Source organism: Triturus cristatus, chromosome 1_1 (assembly GCF_964204655.1).
Source record: "Triturus cristatus chromosome 1_1, aTriCri1.1, whole genome shotgun sequence".
In the NCBI taxonomy this organism is placed as follows: Eukaryota; Metazoa; Chordata; class Amphibia; order Caudata; family Salamandridae; genus Triturus; species Triturus cristatus.
In genome coordinates this window covers 363,135,588-363,156,469 of record NC_140579.1, presented here as the reverse complement: position 1 = coordinate 363,156,469, position 20,882 = coordinate 363,135,588, and the positions used below count along the sequence as shown (strand labels likewise).

At 46.0% G+C, this 20,882-nt stretch overlaps 1 protein-coding gene across 1 annotated transcript in view; it reads right to left on the bottom strand.

The window, feature by feature from the left end:
• Positions 1 to 5,637: 5,637 nt before the first annotated feature.
• The window catches only part of GUCA1A (guanylate cyclase activator 1A), a 242,968-nt gene continuing 227,723 nt past the window's right edge, over positions 5,638 to 20,882 (bottom strand). Inside the window, exon 4 of the mRNA XM_085630949.1 lies at positions 5,638 to 7,485. Coding sequence (XP_085487075.1) covers positions 7,310 to 7,485 — 176 coding nt within the window. The 3' untranslated portion in view covers positions 5,638 to 7,309. The remainder of the gene's footprint in view (positions 7,486 to 20,882) is intronic.

Below are 20,882 nucleotides of genomic sequence, written 5' to 3'. Positions count from 1 at the left end.
TTCACCTCTTCACATTTTTTTGCACTTTTTTCCTTTTTACACTTTTTGCCACTTTGCCGCTTTGCCCCTGTTGCTGCAATCCCTCACAGCACCGTCTTCCTCCATTGCCACTTTCCCGCTTCCAGTGTTTCCCGCCTTCCAGTTGTCCAGCCCCCCGCACACTACTTAATGACAACCGCAGCGCGGTGAAGGTGCAATCCACTGATTTTATCAGTGGAATGCTTCCTTCCCTGCAGAGCTCTGCCTGGTTGCTGCACCCCTGAGGTACCTGCTGCTTACCATCTGACCCTCTGGTCAGTGGCTCAAGACCCTCCTCCACCTGTGCCTGATCCCTGGTAGTCTAGCATCTCTTCTCTGCTGCTGGGCTGCCCACTGTTTCTCTCTTTTGCCTTTCTCTAAATATTTTCTGTCCTTTCACCTCTTCACTTTTTTTGCACTTTTTCCTTTTTGCACCTTTTGCCACTTATCCCCTGCCACTGCGATACTCCGCGGCTCCGCTCAGCTCGAGTGCCACTTTCCCACTTTCCCACTCCCCACGTTTCCCGTCTCCCAGCTGTCCAGCCTCCCTGCACACTTGTTAATGGCGCCCACTGTGCAGTGAAAGTGCAATCCACTGATTTTATCAGTGGCCTGCTCCCTTCCCTGCACAGCGCTGCCTGGTAGCTGCTGCCCTCGAGCTCCCTGCTGTTGACCATCTGACCCTCTGGTCAGTGGTTCAAGGCCCTCCTCCACCCGCAGGCTCTGTCCCTCATGGTCCAGTGATAGAGCATCTCTGTTCTGCTGCTGCGCTGCCATCTGTCTCTCTCTTCTGCTTTTCTCTGAATCTTTTCTGTCCTTTTACCTCTTCATCTTTTTTGCAATTTTTACCATTTTTCCTTTCTGTGCCTTTTGTCACGTTGCTGTTTTGTCCTGGCCGCTGCGATCCCTCATGGCCCCATCCCCCTCCAGTGCCACTTTCCTGCTCCCACATTTCCTACCTCCCAGCTGTTCAGCCACCGCACACTACTTAATGGCAGCCACTGCACAGCTGCGTGCAGCGGGCACGCCACTGGCGCACTAAAGGGCCACCAAAGGCAGGCCCATCTGCACCCGCCCATCAGTGCCTGGTCCATTCCAGCGCCACGGACCCTGGTCCTCGGACTTGCCACCAATACAATACCTACACCATCCACACCCTCAACCCTGGACGCAACACCGCCTGCCGCCTTGTGACACCCATGGCCCCTCATCTTGCCGCCACTGCTGTGACATCCTCACCCGCCTCCGCACTCCAGCTCCATCCACTGCTGGATCTACCCACAGTATACCCAACCATCTCAGCTGCATCCTCCTCAACACTCGCTCCCTCCACAAACAAGCCGCAGAATTCTGGGATCTCCACGACTCTGTCTCTCCCAACATCACCTTCCTCACAAAACCTGGATGAACCCCAGCTCAACCCTGAACATTGCCACCGCCATCCCCAATGGATACAAGATCACCCACAAGGACGGCACCAACCAACCATGTTCTTCCACAAAACCACCTCCGCATGACCACCCACTTAGACGACCCTACAACAAGCATGGAACACCTCCACTTCAAGGTCCAGACCAACCCCAAAACCACCCTCCGTGGAACCCTCATACACAGACCTCCTGGCCCCTGCCCACCCTTCACCTACGCCATCATCGACTTCATTGCACTCCAGACTCTCGCATCCACCAACTACATTCTACTCAGCAACCTCAATTTTCACCTGGACAACCCCAACGACCAGAAGACCACATCCCTTCTGGAGAATCTCACCTGCGTAGGACTCAAGCAGCTAGTCACCTCTCCAACCCACTCAGCAGGACACACGCTCGACCCCGTCTTCTCTGCTAGCGAAAACATCACCTTCAGCCACACCTCTAAACTCTTCTGGACTGACCGCCACTGTGTCCATTTCATTTTCACCAAACCCGCCGTACACCACCGCACCCACCACCTCACCCACAGAGGCTGGAACAAAGACACTGAAGAACATCTCACTGCCTCCCTTAGCACAACCCCACCGCAGACATCCACAGCTGCCAACACCTCAGCACGTAACCTCCACCAATGGATCTCCAACTGTTCTGACACTCTGGCGCCCCTCAAGAAAGCCCCAAGCAAGCAACACTCCAAGAAAGTCAGCTGGTTCACTCCCACCCTTCAGTAGTCCAGACGAACCTGTACAAGGCTTGAGAAAAGATGGAGGAACAACAAAACCCCGGAAGCCCACAAAGCCTTCAAAGCCACCATCACCACACACTCCTCCTCCTCAAACCTACAAAGAAAATGGCCCTCCAAGACAGAATCAACTCCAATGCACACAACGGCAAACTCTTTGCCATTGTCAAGGAGTTTGCCAGACCAAACACCAAGACCATAGACGTCCCCCCCTCTCAAGACCTCTGCAACAAACTTGACACCTTTTTCCACCACAAGATCAGGCAGATCTACAACAGCTTCAACACCCAAGACCCTCCCACCCTGCCTACCACCACCACACCCAACAATGCTGCCCCCCAACATATCCTGCTCAACTGGACCCCACTCACCATGAATGACATGCTCAAAACCATGAAGAGCATCTACTCCAGAACCCTCTCAGAACTCTGCCCGCACCACATCTACCACAGAGCCGCCATCGCCACAAAGCTGGCCACACCATCAACTGCTCCATTGAGACTGCTGCCTTCCCCGATGACTGGAAACATACCGCAATCAACCCCTTGCTGAAGAAGCCATCCCCCGACCGGACAGACCTCAAGAACGTCAGACCCATCTCCCTGCTCCCCTTCTCAGACAAGGTAATTGAGAAAGCCATCAACGCCTAAATCTCCGAGTTCATCAAAGCCAACCATGTCCTGGGCATTTCCCAATCTGGCTTCCAAAGCAACCACAGTGCCGAGACAGCCGTCTTCGCCACCACCGATCACATCAGCTCCCTCCTCAACCTTGACGCACCAGCAGCTCTCATCCTGCTGGACCTCTTGGCCCCCTTCAACACCCTCTCCCAATGCACCCAAAGCACGAGACTACACAATGCTGGCATGCACAATAAAGCCCTGGACTGGATCCACTTCTTCCTCACTGGTTAAACACAGTGAGTCAGACGATCACCGTTCCTCTCAGAACCCACAGAGATCAACTGCGGAGTGCCAGAGGGCTCCTCCCTGAGCTCCACCCTCTTCAACGTCTACATTTTCCCACTTGCAGACATCGTCAGGAACTATGGACTCAACGTTGCCTATGCCGACGACACCCAGCTGATCCCCTCCCTCACCAACGAACCCGCAGTCGCCCTAAACAACTTCCAAAACAAGATGAAGGCTGTCGCCACCTTGATGAGAGACAGCTGCCTCAAACTCACCTAAGACAAGACTGAAGTCCTCATCCTGGGACTCACCCCCTCAGCTTGAGATGACTCATGGTGGCCCACCAAGCTAGGAACACCTACCCCACACCCAAGGACCACCCACAAAACCTCGGCATCACACTGACCTCCTGCCAGATCAACGCCGTCTCCTCATCATGCTTCCACATGCTTCACCTGCTTCGAAAAACCTTCAGGTGGATTCCCACCAAATCCAGAAAGACAGTCATCCACACACTCATCAGCAGCAGTCTCGACTACGGTAATGCACTCTACACCAGTGTCACCCAGAAATTCCTCAGGAAACTACAGAACATTTAAAACGCTGCAGCCAGACTGGTCTTCAACATCCCCCGCAGCAGCCACATCAACAAACACCTGTAAGAACTCCACTGGCTCCCAGTCAACAAAAGAGTCACTTTCAAGCTCCTCACACATGCCTACAAAGCACTCTATGATGCAGGACCAGCATATCTGAACCACTGCCTCTCATTCCACGTACCCACCAGACACTTCAGCTCTGCCCAACTTGCCCAGGGCATCATCGCACAGATCTGCAAGACCAGGACAGGAGGAAGAGCCTTCTCCTACCTCTCCGCCAAGACCTTGAACACCCTGCCTCTCCACCTCTGGCAAACCCTGTCAGTGACCCAATTTAGGAAGGCTCTAAAGTCCTGGCTCTTCGATTGATACCCTGGCAACCAGCTGGATCAGCTGCCCCCATTCCCCCTCAGTGCCTTGAGACCCTCACAGGTGAGTAGTCGTGCTATACAAACTTTCATCGATTGATTACACTTCTAAGATAATTTTTGGTCAGATAATTAGAGAGCACAAGACTGAGATCATGACCCAAGTTTGCTGTGGATACTATGAAGCAAGGAAAAAACACATTAACTGAATTCACTCACATATGGTCTAGCAAATAGGATAAATAGGAAACTGCGTTGTATGTGCAAGAAGGCTACAATCCTAGACGTGATTTCACTGTTTGTCTTTCGTTTTGCTGTTCTAATGTGTTGTTTACCTAAAGGATTGTGCAATGTACGAGATGAATATTGTTAACTCCACAGGATGGCTGCATCCTGGAAGTATGTCTACCGGAGTGGAGGGACCCAAACACTGGAAGACGTTTAATCCCTCTCTTGGGGCCAGGAGCCCACCACATGCACTTCAGAAAACTCCTGAAAACTGAGCTGCTCAGACCTTAATTTCTCAAATATTCACAAAAAGGTGAACACATTGGCTAGGGCATCATCTCACATCCATTTAGACTCAAACAACGCTTCCCATAATATGCTGTTCTTGTACACAGTACTTATTTTGTTGAAGCGTTCCAAAGTCTAAGGTGGCATTGTAGCTCTTTGTAGAAATCAGTAAATACCTAGATAAAAAACATGATAGCATTTAATATTTGATTGTTCACTCAGGGTCTCTGATGAAACATAGGCAGCAGGAGGGTCTAGTCATGGGCCATTGGCCAGTCAGTAGGCTGTTGCGCCAGTGGCGAAGACGAAACGTCAGAGCACATTGATACCAAGGTGAGAGAGAAGAAGTTTATGGTGGATGTGGACAGAACTGAAGGAACATAGAGCTCCTACTCTTGGTACATGAGTAAGATATGATCGTTTAACGGAGTGCAAGACATTTATTCCTGCTGTTGAGTGCTTAGCAGAAGATGTGACTTCTCAGTAACATTTGAAAAGTAAATTAATCAGAAGTGGCACTGAAATGCAGGCTCCATTTTAGCAGTGTTCTGGGCAGCTCCAGTACCCATGATCTCACATTCTCTAATAAGAAGGTGGGATGCTGTAATAGAGCAGACTTGAGCGCAAGGCGTCCTGAAGTATATAGCGCTTTGTGTGTGACACAAAGTAATTGAAGGACTTGATTTGGAATGATGAAGGTGTCGGTGTAGTCATGAGATGCCATTGCCTGCTCCCATTTTCTACTGGTAGGAGCCGAACGTCACTGAGGTGTGGAAAGAGGAAGCCGCTGTAGACCAGCCAGAAGAACACAAGCGTCTGAGTGATACCTCTAAAGTAGAGTGATCGATTCTCTTGGTTGAACAGATTTAGGGTGTCTTATCAAAGGCAGGCAGGTTCTTTTACCTGAAAAGTGATAGGGACATAGGATTTTTCTAGCAGAAGTCTGGCATATCAGGTTGAACTGAAAGAGAAGACACCCCAGGGAAATGTTTAATTACCCACCCCTTCCTGCTCTGAACAAGTGATTCTGATCCACGACCAGAAAACTTGTTTTCACTCCACAAATGTTCTCATTTTTAAATAGAATTGAATTATTAATGTTACACCACAATTTATCAATTAAAATACACCTGTCAAACTTCAGTGAACAAAATACAAACAAGGAAGTCTGTCAATAAAGAACACACCCCATGTCCACCTCTCCTAGCCTGGTGGCTAAGCACAAATTGCTTACTGGTCAGCACACTGTGGGCTTCGCAACAGTTCTTATCTTTATGACATGAAGCTTAATGAATGCTGATCCCAGCCTCACCAGGCCTGGCCAGGGACAAAAGATCCTTACTTAAGGACTGTACTATAATTGTGGCATTGCATGGGCAGATATATCTGCTTTTATGAACTAATACATTATCATACATACATTTGCCACTATATCTGAAGTTATGCAGATGTGTGGAAAATTGAGGAGTTTTTTCCTCACAAATGTAGTAAAGTTCTGGTGATAAAGTTGTGAAATTTTGCTGAGTTCCCATTTTTACACGAAAACCATGACCTTTGTAATAATGTATGTTGCAAAAGGAAAGCATGAAGGGAAACGTTCTGCAAAGATTTGCCATTTTTCATATAAAAAGTGTGCAAAAGGTAAACTTGCAGAAAGGAAACTCTACATACATTTTCCATCTAGACTAGGTTTGAGAACTTGTAAAGTTTTCTTGTAACATGGTGAAAACTGTTCACGGGCAAAGGAAAACATAAACCAGGGTTTTTTTGCAAACCTCGTGCAGTTTGTAATTTCAGAAATTTGGAAGTTCAGAAAACATTGCTGGCATAAATAAAGGTTACACAACCCTACTACTGACCTGCCAGATAGCCAATGTTAAAAACTCACCCACATGCGCTCAGCACAGTTATTATTACGCAAGGCTAAGTCTGGGATAGCCAGCAATGACATGTCCATCCTTCCATAGTGTTAGAAGTGGAATATGATGCCTTAGAAATTTCATTTTGTTTAAGCCCACTATACTTTCTCTTAAGTAGTGCCTCACCACCCCCCGATTATATGTGATATATCACTTCTCTTTATTGCCATTATTAACATTTGTCAGTGATGATAAACAAAACTCATTACTTAGATAATAAAACTGGGATGTAACTGAATTAATGTATTTGATTTAAGTAAAAGAGCTTTGATGAAAGCTTCTTAAGCGAAACTGTCTCTTGAAGGAATACGAATGCTAAATCTGCTGCCCAAATTTTCAGGTTATAGCACCCATGTTCAATGCATGTTGATTTGAAATCACTAATAATTATACATCTGTAGCATATACATTCCAACCATCATTTTTCACAACTGAAACTCGACAAGGTTCACAGGCACAAAGTCGTCTCTGTCTACATTTATGATATTGAGAATCCGACAGTAAGAATGCAGATCTATTAAGACCCAGTCCCTCATTTGTCTTTGATTTATTTGGTTTTCGAGATTGATGTTTTTTCCATTTAAGTCGCTCTGTTTCTTCTCAGAAGTTCATTCTTGCTTATAGCATGAGTCAAAGGGCGACAGATTACTTTTGCACTTCAAACTTCAGAAGCCTACAGTTTGCCTGCTAAAAGGGTATTCTATTAGAGTGCAGTAACCACATTTGCATTTGGCTGGCCGCCATTTTCCATCCCCATTGTTCTTCAAGCATACACAATGGCTGCCTTTTCGCCCTATTTGTTCTTAGCTTTTCTCTGCTGGCTGCTCCGGGTTGGGTGGATTTTGTATCTCGTCGAGCCGCTTCCCATCATTTTGAATCATCAGAACAATGTGCTTGAGATCCAGGCTGCGGGTCAGAATCTCAAGAAGCATCTCATCCTTCTGCACACCCCCCATGAACTCCTCCAGAGATAGCTCACCTAAAATACACCAGAGCGAGAGTTACAAATATGCCTTGGTTAGCCACATCACATCACAATGCCTTGCATCTTTTGGGAACATACAGCAATATTCTAAAATACGTTACAAAATCAGTGATGTAGAATGTATGGCCCTCAGAGCGCCCCAAGACCTCTGCTCTGCACACTATCTTCTGTGTTGTAGCCTTGCCAGTAACCTTCGAATTTGGGAAACTTGGACCACATGCCCCCATCCTCACACCCCCATCTTATCACGAAATTCAAAGGTTTAAAGTGTCCAAGACAAAAAAGCAAGTGCTAAACATAAATTCATTAACAACAGAAGGGGTATTATGAAATGCCATCTTACCAGAAGAAATGGTTGTGTTTCATCTCTCCCCACTGAGGGATGTCTACGTGTGATGGATTTAGACTTGAGAACACAGCTATGTAACCCTGTAACATATTGGGTAGGCCTTATCCCAACTACTACAGTAATCACAAAGCTAGAACACATACCCAAATGGGACGTAAAGCTATAGATATATTGAGGTTTCTAAGAATATACATTTAAGTCAAACACCCATAAGTAGGCATGGCCGGACTGGCTTACAGGGCAGTCAGGCAGTGCCCGGAGGGTTGGTCTGACAGGTCAGTATGGGGGGCATTTTTTCAAGAGGTTTGTGGGCCTGTTCTATGGTATGTGGGCTGGTTTTCACTGTTGATTTCCCTGATATTATCACAAACATTGCCTGTAGCAAGCACAAATCCATGCAATATCCAAAACCTTGAAAAACACCTATATGTGTCTTTACAAGTTAAACAAGTATTGGCATAACCAATAGGTCTTGCCTTTGGGACCTTATAAGTGTTGGCCATTTACACAATGTTGTTTTTTATTTTTTTTTATTTTTCGTGTCGCATGTTACTTTTGTATAGCACTTCATCTTAAAGAGCAACAATAATTGACCGTCAGTAAATAGAAACCTCATAGAGGCACCAAGCTATGGTTGAGCGTCACACTATGGAACTCGGAGGTTTACTTTACCTGTTCAAGCCACTCCCTTAATTACATAGGCCTGTACATTTTAGAAACCGCCTTCCCCCTCACCACTTTTTTCAGCACGTAAGGCCCTGCTTGTTAGGTCTGAGGAGATACTGACACAAACCAAAGTGAAATATAGCATCCCTAGTGAGAATGCCCAGTGGTGGCCCGTTAGCATGATGTCAATAATTACTGGGGAGCGCTGGAACTGGACCATATCCCTGGAAAGTAGAGAGGTCCTTCTGGGATATTGCAATAATGTTCACTTAAAGGTATGCGGGCCACAGAAGGTGCCAGCAGCGGCCCGATAAGTACAAAGGTCTCTGCGGTAAGTGCTGGTTCATGCCCCTCACTTAGTTTTAGGATTCCTTAAAGGACGAAGTGCAGATATGTAAAGTAGGAAGAAAGAGACAATGGAGGGGAGAAGATTGAAAGAGGGGACGTGCCCTGTGAATGTGAGGTTCACATTGTAAATGCATACTAACAGCGTCCACACCTCGTCAGCTGTAAAGTTCAGAGAGGGAGTTGGGGAGCCTGGAAGCCCCATGGGAGGAAAGGGGCAGTTAGATGCTACATAAACTCACCTAAAATACCAAATCAGATTACTGGGCCGCACTCCTTAGGAAGAAGGGGTCGTTATCGGAGCGCATTTACAGCAAACCCCACACACGAGAGTCGAGACACGCACTTACCTGAAACTAGAGAAGGGGTCTTCTTCCGCGTACCCAAGCAGATCAAATGGATGATTGACAATGAATGTAGAGAGTGTGACTTGATAGCTAGGATGTCCGACTTTGAAGCTGGGGAACCAGGTTCGAGTCTGGAGTGAGGCTCGAACATCTTGTGATTTTGGGCAAATCACTTAACCCCCGTGCCTAAAATGAATGCGTCAGTGTGTAGCGCAACTGGTGCTCGTGTAAAATACGCCATATATATGTTAAACAACAGGGGACTGATAGAGGCCCCCTGGGGGACACCCGTGGAGACAGTGCGTTCAGATGACAGACAAGATCCCAGGGAAATGACCTGTTTCCTGTTAGACAGGAATGATGATATCCAATCCAATGCTCGATTTGTGATGCCGCATGATCTTAATCTGGCAATCAGGATATCATGTGAGATGGTATCAAACGCGGCAGACAAATCCAAAAGAATCAAGACTGCCTTCCTGCCACTGTCCAAGATGAATTTTAGGGTGTCAGATATCTCGAGTGGGGCTGATTCTGTCGAGTGTTTGGGACGAAAACCCGATTGTCGAGGATGGAGGATAGTTGCAGATTCAGTAAAGCTGGCAAGTTGCTGACATACTATTTTCTCAGTGATCTTACCCAAGATAGGGAGGAGAGAGATAGGCCTATAGTTGGATAAATTTGAGGACTCTACATTCTGTTTTTTTTTTAACGGTTTGACAATTGCAAATTTCCAGTCTCTGGGAACAATACCCAAGGCAAGGGAAGAGTTCACTATACCATTGATGACTGGATTGACTACATCGATTATATGATGTAAAAAAGTTGGAGGGCATACATCCAATGGTGAACCTGATTTACAGGCTAAAATGGCCTCTTTAGTTTGAGCTAATGTGGCCACTTGAAAAGATGGAAAGACTGGAGAATTAGGATTGGAGTTTGATTCTCTTATATCAGTAGAATCTTCAAGTGTGAAGGACTTAAAGTTCCTTTGAATGTTTTTAACTTTTTCCTCAAAAAAACATGCAATATCATTGCAGAGTGCCACAGACGACGGTATGGTGGAGTACAGGGCTTTAGGATCAATGAAAGATTTTACAATTTTAAATATATCACTGTATCAAGATATATATAAAATGAGTATACATAGTTCCATCCAATGTCAAACGGTCTATCAAGAAACCAGTAAAAGCTGTGTCATCAATCTCCACAGTCAAAAAGGTCATAGCTTGGATGTATGTGGTGTGTTGTGTAGTTGTGTTGTTGAGTTGAAATATGTGGTTTTGTGTCAAATTACGTGGTGTGGAATGGAAATGTGTGGAGTTGAATTGTGTGGCATGGAACTGTGGTGTTAAGTGAAATTATGCTGATTGGAATTATGTGGCATGGTGTGAAGTGTATTTATGTGGATTGTAGCTATGTGACAGAGCGATTTATGTGGCATGTATTTATATGGTATTGAGTAGAGTATAATTATGTGGTGTTGAATTATGTTGCATTGAGAGGTATTATGCGGAGTAAAATTATGTTTGGTGGTGTTGAATTGTGGCAGTGTGGTGTGGAACTGTGTGGTATTGTGTTTTACACTACGCATCCAGGTATGTTACACAAAATTGGACGCTCTGGCTCAACCTAATGAAAAATAGATAATAAGTAATCACTGAGAAATGGGAATGCACAGGCACGCGTGCATGCACAGTTTTCACAAGGATTAGCGAGACGGCGAAGAAGAGGAGGAGGGCAGCCCGGGGATGCGGCAGTACAGGTAAGTGGTTTTAAATTTATTTTTTATTAATGTTTAATTACTTGTTATAATGAGGGGGTGGAGGCGGGTTACTGGCCAACTCCGCTCCGCTGCGGAGTGCGGAGATTTGTCTTCTCCGTGTTCTCCGCGGAACACGGAGAAGGCAAATCTCCGCACACTCCGTGGGCGGAGCGGAGGTCTCCACCCGGGGTTATTCAGGTCCTGTATGTATTATATATAAGCCTAAGACAAAATCACAGTGAGCCGAAGGATGCTGCATGAATTTTTTGCTCTTGAGGCTGGGCAGCATTAGACATACTGCCCGACACCTATATGATTCTGTATCAAGGGCAAAAGCAGCAGTAGTACCAGGTCTGCCTCTCCATTGCGCTGACAGCTGCTTAGCGCCACTGGGGGGCATATTTACTAGAAAATTACACAGCGGGGTGCACCAATCCCGCTTGCTGTGCCGAGCTGAGTCATTAGGAAAGTGCAGGGATGCAACGCATTTACGGTGATACAAAGCATCCCTGTGATTTCCTCAGCGCTGGTGCACAATGGGCTGCCTAACGCCAATGCAGACACCCTTGAACCTTGGTTCACGTGTGCCTGCATTGCAGGATTATTGTTTTTGTGCAGGAAGGGACACCTTCTTGCACAAAAACAATAATTGATTGCGTTTTCCTCCTTCTATGAGCACCACATAATAAAGCACAAAGAGCAAAAAATGAGGAGAAAGAAAGGTATTCTTCCTCGTTGGGCCACTTTAATGCCTCTACTGGGGAGGCGTTAGAATCTGACACATTCCCAGGTTTACAAAACATTGTAAATCTGGGAATGCTTCAGATTCCATTGGTGTTACATGGGAAAACCCACAGCAACACCCATAGAACAGCCCTTTCATACAGGGTAATGCGTGAAAGGGGGCCATATTTACAAGGCCATGAAAAGCCACGCGGTGTGACTTTACATGGCCTTCTAAATATGGGCTGGCACACTGCGTCTCCAGAGTAATACAAAAGTGGCGCTCTGGCAGCGCAAAGTGCTGCAGGGTCATTGTAAATATGCCCCTAGGTTGTGTGTGACAGTTGATATATTTAACTGGTGTTAAATTTCTACTGGGACACAGTGCATGCTGGACTTGTTAGACCTTGGGTTCTATTTGTCAGCAGCATCGGCTCCTCCGATATGATGGAGGAGCACCGCCCCACCTGCCAGCAGTCAAAAAATGAAAAATGAAACGATAATAAACTTTTGTTTATTATTGTTTTTATTTTCTCTTGAAGCCAAGGCTTGGGACAGGGTCAGGGTGGTGACAAGCTGAAGGGGGAGTGATGGGCACTGTCTTCACTGCGAATGTGTGTTTGGCCGGCCATCTCAGGCTGGCCAAACCCACATGCGCAGTGAAGCTCTCTCCAATTCCAGCTGCATGGCTGGTTAGGAGAGAGCAGGCACAGGCACGGCACAGTCTATGTGGGAGTGCAAATCTATGGTGCTCAGGCCAATCCGGATGCTGCTTTCAGCATGAATGCAGCGTCAGGATGGCCGCAGTGCACTCTTGGAGCCTATGCTTGGAGAAGAGAGCAGCACGATGTGGCAACCAGGCAAGTGTTTTTTTTTAAATTTGTCTCCCCCCCATCCCTGTTCCCCACCTTCCCCCTGCCCCGCCACTCTATCAACACACCGGCCGCTACTGTTTATCAGTCTTCATTTAATGGGGATATGCAATCTGTCTAACTATGTGCCCGCCAAAATGCCTCCAGTTGCGATTCCTAATGAGAGATGTTAAGTTAAAGCAAAACTAGTAAGCATTTCTGTTCCTAAGTACATCCTCTCTAATCAACTCTCTCTCGATTTTTGTCTGTTATCGTTCAGGTTTCTTTTTGCTTACACAGTAGCTGTGAAGGGATTTGTACTCTGAATTCTGCAGAAACAACTGCTTTCCCGCCACTTAGCAACAAGCATTTGCAATGCAATAGGTCTCGCATTTACACGAGTTTGAGCTATTGACATTGCAGATAACATTGCCTTTTATTTTTTATTCGGTTTTAGAACATAAATAATAGACATTGTCATTTACAATACCAATAGCTTAAATGCGTGTAAATGCGAGACCTATCGCATTGCAAATGCTTGTTTTATATATGGATATTAGACAGGTGAGTGAGGAGAAATGCTTGCTTGTTCAATAGCCGGTACCTCCCTTAACGTTGATAAGCATGCAGGTTAAGTTTCGTTTTTGGAAAATAATTTGCCAACCGGCCCGGCATGGGTACACGTTTGTTGTCTTGTTTCTATTTCTATACAACTCGCTTCAAAGATATGATAGTCACCATCGGACAGCTACACTTCAATCACTAAATTCATTTAGTCTACACCAATCACTGTACGGAAAACGAAAGAACCTTCAACTCAAAGAAAACAAGAGAAGCTGTTTAAATGCAGAAAAACATAGATGAGCCACAGCTCCAAACCAACTTTCCAGCAGCTTTGAATGTTATGTACCTGGGATCAGACTGGTCTTTCTCGTTTGGCCCAAAATAAACGACTGCAAACTGAGTGAAATGTTGACATTAATATGGATACAAAAAAGTATTCTGATAGATACTTATCCACCTTTAGAGGTGCCAAGGGCTTTTGACCTGCTGAGTGGTACTCAAACTACACGCTGCACCTTAAACAAAGACTGCTGAAGCAGGGACACCCACTGATAAGGGCTGTGCTTCAGGTTTTATTCTGCGAATGATTGCACAGTACATATTTGTATCACAATATTTTGTATCCCTTTTGTCATTAGGGTATATATGCATTTTATTCTTTGTCTGTCCGTTAACCTAGCGGATGGCACATGGTTATGTGGTCCAAATAAATGTTTTCTATGCTTGTGCTATCTCATACTGCCTCTTTTCAAAGAAACCTACTGCTGTGACATTCTGGCCTGAAATAAATAACGTGACTGCATGTATTAATACCAGAGCTAGAACAATGGCCACTAAGAATCACTTTGGAGAATACTTCAGCCAGTGAAAAACATTCTCTAGAAGTCCATATAAAATGTTATTTGATACAAAGCAACAAGTGCAACGAAAAGGCCTAAGACCCAATTTGAGCAGTCTGGTACATGTAAGGATAGACACGTTATACGATGGTGCAGAGTTTTGAATTTTATTTAGTGGCTAATGCCACACATCGGCTGGTATCTACAACAAGCAGAGAGCAAACAGAGGCAACCCGAAAAACACTCTTGTTCCTGCAGATCCAGCAGAATGCTTGAGAAGCATGCAACACAAAAATCAACAAGATGTCCCCAGGCAGCGGCGCCTAGCCCTCGGCGCACGCCATACTTACCATTGCAGAAGTTGTTGAGCGCGTAGGAGTTGCACACAGGGGGAGGTTGGGCAGCCCGTCTTCCATGGCCCCCTGTGCTGCGGCCGGCTCCGCCAGCGATGCCTGCTGCTCCCTGGCTCTCTCACACCAGGGCCCGGCGAGCCCAATCCGCCAGCATACTTTGAATTCTGAGGAGACGCTTCCCGTCCTGATGGCCCCGCCGCAAAGTACTTCTGTGCTGGCAGAACTGGAAGCCCTGCGAGATACGGCGGTCCCGGCCTGCCTGCCTGCCTCTGCAATCTGAGCACAGGAAAGGCAGGCGGGCGGGCGGGCCTGCCGGGGAGGGACGGGGGTGAGAGGCAGACACCAGCGTCAGACTTCCCGGGAGGGGCCTCAGGGTTCGGGCAGGCACAGCACCGCGTCCGCGAGCACATGCGTTTAGGTTAATTTATTTGTCACAGTGCATCAGTAATTAATTATGGTAACATTTCGCCACCATGGCCACCGCTTCTTCAGTGCTCCCCGACAACAGAGTCAGCTGACGTTCCCGCTCTATGGCTGCGGGTCGCATTAGCTCATCAATGAGGTGGTATGTAGGTCAGCGCGGGAGATCCCTCAAAATGATCGTGCATTTTAGCGCTCGCTCGCCATGACGTTTGGCTTTTTCTGCTGTCCCACTTGGACGGCCTCGCCTGCCAAAAGGTTTCTTGTCTTTATGGGGCCATGTGTTTGGCCCCATAAAGATAAGAAACCTTTTGCGACCAACATAATTCAGGCGAGCCTGTTCAAGTGGGACGGCTCAAAAAGCCAAGCAAAGACGTCACCGACACCTCTTTTCCAATGACTGGCCACCGTTTAGCATAAACGGTGACGCCGGCCAATGGAAAAGAGGGGCGGTGCTTAATGCCCCTTAAAGAAAATCCCTCAAAACGTTAAATCTCGCCGGGCGAGACTGCGCATGCGCGCAGCTACGTCAGGCGAGACCTAAAAATGATACGGCTACTTTTAAGGTGATAAAGTTACTTTGTAGGCTCTCTCAATATCATCATGTGAGTACCATGCCACATTGTGGCGAGGCAGGACAGAGCTTCTGTCTGTTATCACAACTCTGGTGCCGGCACTGGGCATGCATGCATGTATCTTGCGTGGCTTACCCCACAGCAGAGCTTATGCGAAGAGGAGCAAGCTGTGGTGGTAAATTGGTATGGCTAATGGCGGTGATGCTAATGGTTGGAATAATGGTAGCAGTGGTAATACGGAGGTAGTAGTAGTCGTAATGATGGTAGTAACGATAATGGCACTGGTGGTAATGGTAGAGAAGCAGAGTGAGTAGGTAGAGAGAGAAAACAAACAGCCGTGTTTCTCATCAGGAGGGCTGGTGGCCACAAGCAGGAGATAAGTTGCCGGGCCAGGTGCTGTGATATGCACAAGAGTGCTCATTGCTGGAGTGCAAAGAAAGAGCATCCATTTTTTTTAGAAACCTACTTCAGTAAAAAACAAATACATGGGTTGCTTTCTATATACGACATATGCCTGAGAAAAAGAAATTATTGTGTGAGGACCAAATTAATTTTTCAAATATAACATACATTCCAAGACAAGTACTTTATGGGAGACAGAATGACACCAACCAGACAATACCATGAGGTGACAAAGCATTAATTATCTAGGAGACAAAGGCCATTCTATGTAAATTATAAGTAATTGACAACAACACCTTAACAGATAACAGGGCCAGGCAAGGCCAGGCTTAAAAATAGGATATTTCATGATGAATACATTAGTTGGTGCCTCTGAAAGACAAGCGAGGCTAAAGGTAAGCTGGTCACTAGAGGTGGGCAAGCGTCTGAAAGCTCAAACAAGATAGAAGCCTGAAACCTGGCTCTGTCTCAGCTCGAGGTCCTGTTGGAACCTGGAGCTCATAACGAGCCGAGCTTTCACATGGCTTCTGCTTGCCACCCTCGCTCTACCCTCATGCACTGAGGTAAAAAAAATAAAGAATTAACGTTTGAGGCAAAAGGAGAGACCAATAGAGACACATTCAATGTCTGATTTGTACTAATTGAAACAAGAAAACCTGTATTAATTGCGGCTTCCCTCCTTAACCAAATTGTGTGATCTTCGGCAAATATTTTATTTTACGGAACCTCCTTTTTAGGTCTCCCGACCTGCGTTGCACTGCGCAGCAGTGCTTGCGCAGGTGAGAGTCCTTTAGTTCTGGGTTTCAGAAATCGCTCTAGGAATCGCACACACTCGTGCGTGTGTGATTCCTTTTTAGCTCCCCAATTGGCCTTTGCGTGCGTCTTCTTACAAAAGACTGCACGCAATTGGCCGGAGGCGCGCGCATAGCTCCTTCCATGGCCTATTGGTGTCTATTACGTGCACCAAGCGTGTAATAGACACCAATAGGCCGTGGGTGGAGCTGTGATCGTGCCGAGAGTCAGACGTGACGCGCGCACCACTTGCTTTTCTTTACTTCTGGTATAAGCGCGGCACCCGCGCTTTACAGTAAAACACGGGTGCCGCGATTATACCAAAGGTAAAGAAATAGATTTTTGTTTCTATTTCTTTACGTTTGGTATAATCGCGGCACCCGCGCTTTACTTTTAATGTTATAAGTAAAGCACTGGTGCCGCGATTATACTAAAAGTAAAGGAATAGAAAAAAAATCTATTTCTTTACCTTTGATATATTCGCGGCACCCCCGCTTTACTTATAACATTAAAAGTAAAGCGCGGGTGCCGCGATTATACCAAAGGTAAAGAAATAGATATTTTTTTCTATTTCTTTACATTTGGTATAATCGCGGCACCCGCGCTTTACTTTTAATGTTATAAGATAAGCTCGGGTGCCGCGATTATACTAATGCATAAGATAGATCCTTACCCAATTGTACTCCCAGTTTCTACACAGAAGTAGTGGCCACTGGAACAAGCTGTCTTTCGGGGGCCAGAAGTCTGCTGGTAATGCACAAAGAGGCTTCCCAACAGAACAGCACATCACCTCTGTTTTGTCCCTGCTGAATTTCAGGGAGTTTCCCAACAGAACAGCACATCACCTTTAATGGAAGAAACCACAGCTGCTCTCTGCGATTCTGGGATGATTGCTTTATCTTCTGCATTCTGTGGGTCCACCTCTTGGGCTATTGGCCTTTGCTGAATGGATTAAACTGATGGGGCAATATGGTTATCTTGGCGCATGGGCGATCATGATTAATGCAATGCTGATGGGGAAGTATGATGCTTATATTTTCAAAATGATGTGCATTAAAGCCATAGTTGTTGCATATTTGTCTAATGCAACTAACAACCATTGACAAAGCCAACAGTCCTGGCCTGTTGTAGGTGTGATGTTACTTGTTGTATCTGGATGGAATGACGAAGCAGCAAAATATCAGTGGGGCAACGCACTATGCTAAGCACGGGTTTTCACTTTGTGGTTTTAAGCAATGTCCTTCATTACATCGGCCGCGTCCCTTTCAGAGTCCCCCCCAAAGCCTCTTCATTCCACTTAAAGCCCTGCCTACGTTATAGTGACTTCCTGCTGTTGAGGGAGAACAAGTTCACTCAGGTCATCATACCTGCCAACTTGTTATGAATATTACAATTAATATTTTAACAAACATCACATAAAAAATAACACTAAACAATTTTTTACTAATGAAAAGATTACACAACTATTACCATAACCAATACGTATCACCTTCATATTCTTAAAAGTATTGAATAACTGTTACAGTATTCAAATTACAACAAATTCCATTTTTTTTCAGATATTTAATATCACCTGCATAACCTGCTACAGCTATTTGCATTTCTGACAATTTTTAATAGGTTGCTTAGCTTATAAGTACTTCATTTCTTAATGCACGTACAAATACAAAAAAATAAGAATCTCATTTTCAGTGCCAACAACTCAAACTTTAATAATGCGAGACCTATTGCATTGAAAATGCTTGTTCTTTACTGCTGCAGATATGAAAGCACCTTCATAGAAGTGCATGTTCAGATTTTAAGCTGTACATAAACATTTGGGGGCAGATTTACAAGCCCCTTGCACCACTTTTGCATCACTTTTCCCATGTTAAAAGTGACGCAAAATTGGCGCACGGGGCTTGTAAATCTGCCCCTTGGAGTTTAATTTAATAGTCTCTAATGTTGCTATATGTTTAAGAATCTGGGCCACACAAAGAGTTCATGTGACAACTGTCTTGTCTTGTAGTTCACTAATGGCACTGTCGCCAGGATGGGGGCGAGAATAGAATGGTTCTACGTTCATGTTTAAAAATCATCCTTTTTAATAATTACTTCTCAATGCAATAAACTGTGACACGTTAATGTTGAAACTTCCACGTGTTAAATAAATACTCTTTTTTGAATTTTGATGAAACTTCATCATATTTTACATGATCTTTGTTGTGTGCTTTATGTGGCAAATATTTTCAGGGTTCAGCTCATACGTGGTCTCTAACAGCCAAACCAGACCCTTTGCTCAGATTGCCCTGTTAAATTTGCAGTCTCGTTCATGTCTACTGGTCACACATGCCGCACATACATGGGTCCAGCAGTCTCGCCTCACATGGCCAGTATTCTTGGGGGTGCTACTTACTTCCCGAGAAGGTTGATCTACTTCTGCTCCATCCCTGCTCGCAGGTCCACCTCCTGATGCTGTCAGGATTCTTCATTAACATTACATTTCCTGAACCTTATTCCGGCTCAGATGTGAGACAACTTCCCTCTCGGGAGGGCTTCTTAGTAACGGGACAGAACTGCCAGTAGCGGCTGCTACCAGACAGGGGTGGTGGCCTGCAGGTGTAAATTAACAAAAAAAACACTTAACGTGGAACACCTCCCCTGCGTCCTCTTCTTTCTTCCATTCTGAAGTCTGGCCGGCAGCAGGAAGCATCAGGCACACAGGCACCCCTGAGCCTATCACAACGCTGCAATGCCGTGGATCGTGCTCAGACTGGAACACGGAGCCTGTGCATGCTCCTCACCAGGCTGTGTAATACAGCCTGGTGGGGAACATGCCAGGTGCACATGAACTGTTTTGTCGGCCTTTGGGAGTGCAAACCACTCCTCCCCTTCTCTGGCCAACCCCGCCCTGCCCCACACTACACACAGGCCACTGACTGCATGCAATAGGAAAAATAAAATGATAATAACAATACGTTATTGTCATTTTATTTTTCCTTTTTGCACAATGGGGCAAGGCTCTTCCACCTTAGCTGAGGAGCTGCCACTGAGATCTGCCCACGTGTGCTGTACATGGCAGTTGATGGGGCTTTCCTTGTTTCCCTGACTTCCTGTGGCTGTAGAGCCAATAAGCGAGAGAGGCATGCAATGAAAGGAATGAGATCCCATCCTCGAAAGAAAGGAGTGGGTGTCACAAAAACAACAGCTGAGATATCAAAGTGGGGGAGATGCAGGCCCTAAAGCCCCCCTTGCACGTGTGAGCAAACTGCATCAGTCGCCAGCACCATAACCCACTTAGTGGCAATTACCAAAGCCTGAATGGATCACGATTCTTGTCGAGCTGTGGTTGGCGTCAGCAGTCACCTTTGGAGTTAACAGTCAACCACCAGTGTTAAACGACATTTGTTGAACGATAACCTGTATCGTTGGGTCGAGTTACAAACTGACAGAACATCTTGAAAGAGGCCATTAATCTGCATGCTCCCAAAGTTGCTATAGCAAAATGAACCGGGGCAACACAACTGTTAGACCTGGCACCTTGGCGTGAGACACCCTTCCACTTTTTTGTCGCTGTGCCTCATGTGTTTTGCTGGTGTTAGCTGCTCAGAGCACTGTGCCACTGCCAACCAGTGCCACAGTGCAAGTGCTCCCTATTTAAAATGTATATGTTGGTTGGATTCCATGATTGGCTTATTTGGTTTACTGTCAGACCCCAGTAAAGTGCACCAGGAGGGCCAGGGCTTGTAAATACAAATGCTGCTGGTGGGCTTGCAGCACCGGTTGTGCCACCCACAGAAGCGGCCTGGTAAAATGTATCTAAGGTCTGCCATTGCAGAGCCTGCGTGCAGTCTGGTACTGTCATGCTGACGGGGTAAGTTCACACACTTGCCAGTCCCTAAACCTTCCCTTAACTTCATATCAGACACCCCTATGGTAGGCCCAAGGGCAGGGTGCATTGTAAGCATAAGGTAGGACAAGCCCTGATGTGTGTGGCATGTCCTAATAGTGAATTACAGCCATTTTCGTTTTTCACTATTGTAACGCTACCTGATCTCCATAGGCCAGAATGGGCTGTTAGAATTGTTACATTCTATGATCCTAACAGACCCAGGGAACATGGTAGAAATTCGAGTTTAGTATGCCTGAACTTAGAATAATAAAATACATCTTTTAGTAAAGTTCATTTTAATATTCTGTGTTTGCAAATACCACTGTTAGAAAGTTGGTATTTGCTTGCTTGACCATTTCAGCCTCTGCTATGATGTGTATCTGCCTGTCTGGTTGTGTGAGAGACAGGGCTGGGGAAACCCAGAGGGGCAGGGCTAGGTAGCCTGGTGGTGAATAGGAAGATTGGCAGTCAGATGGGTGGGAGGAGTACACCTGGGCTCTGAATAGGGTTGTGCTCTACTACCACAATG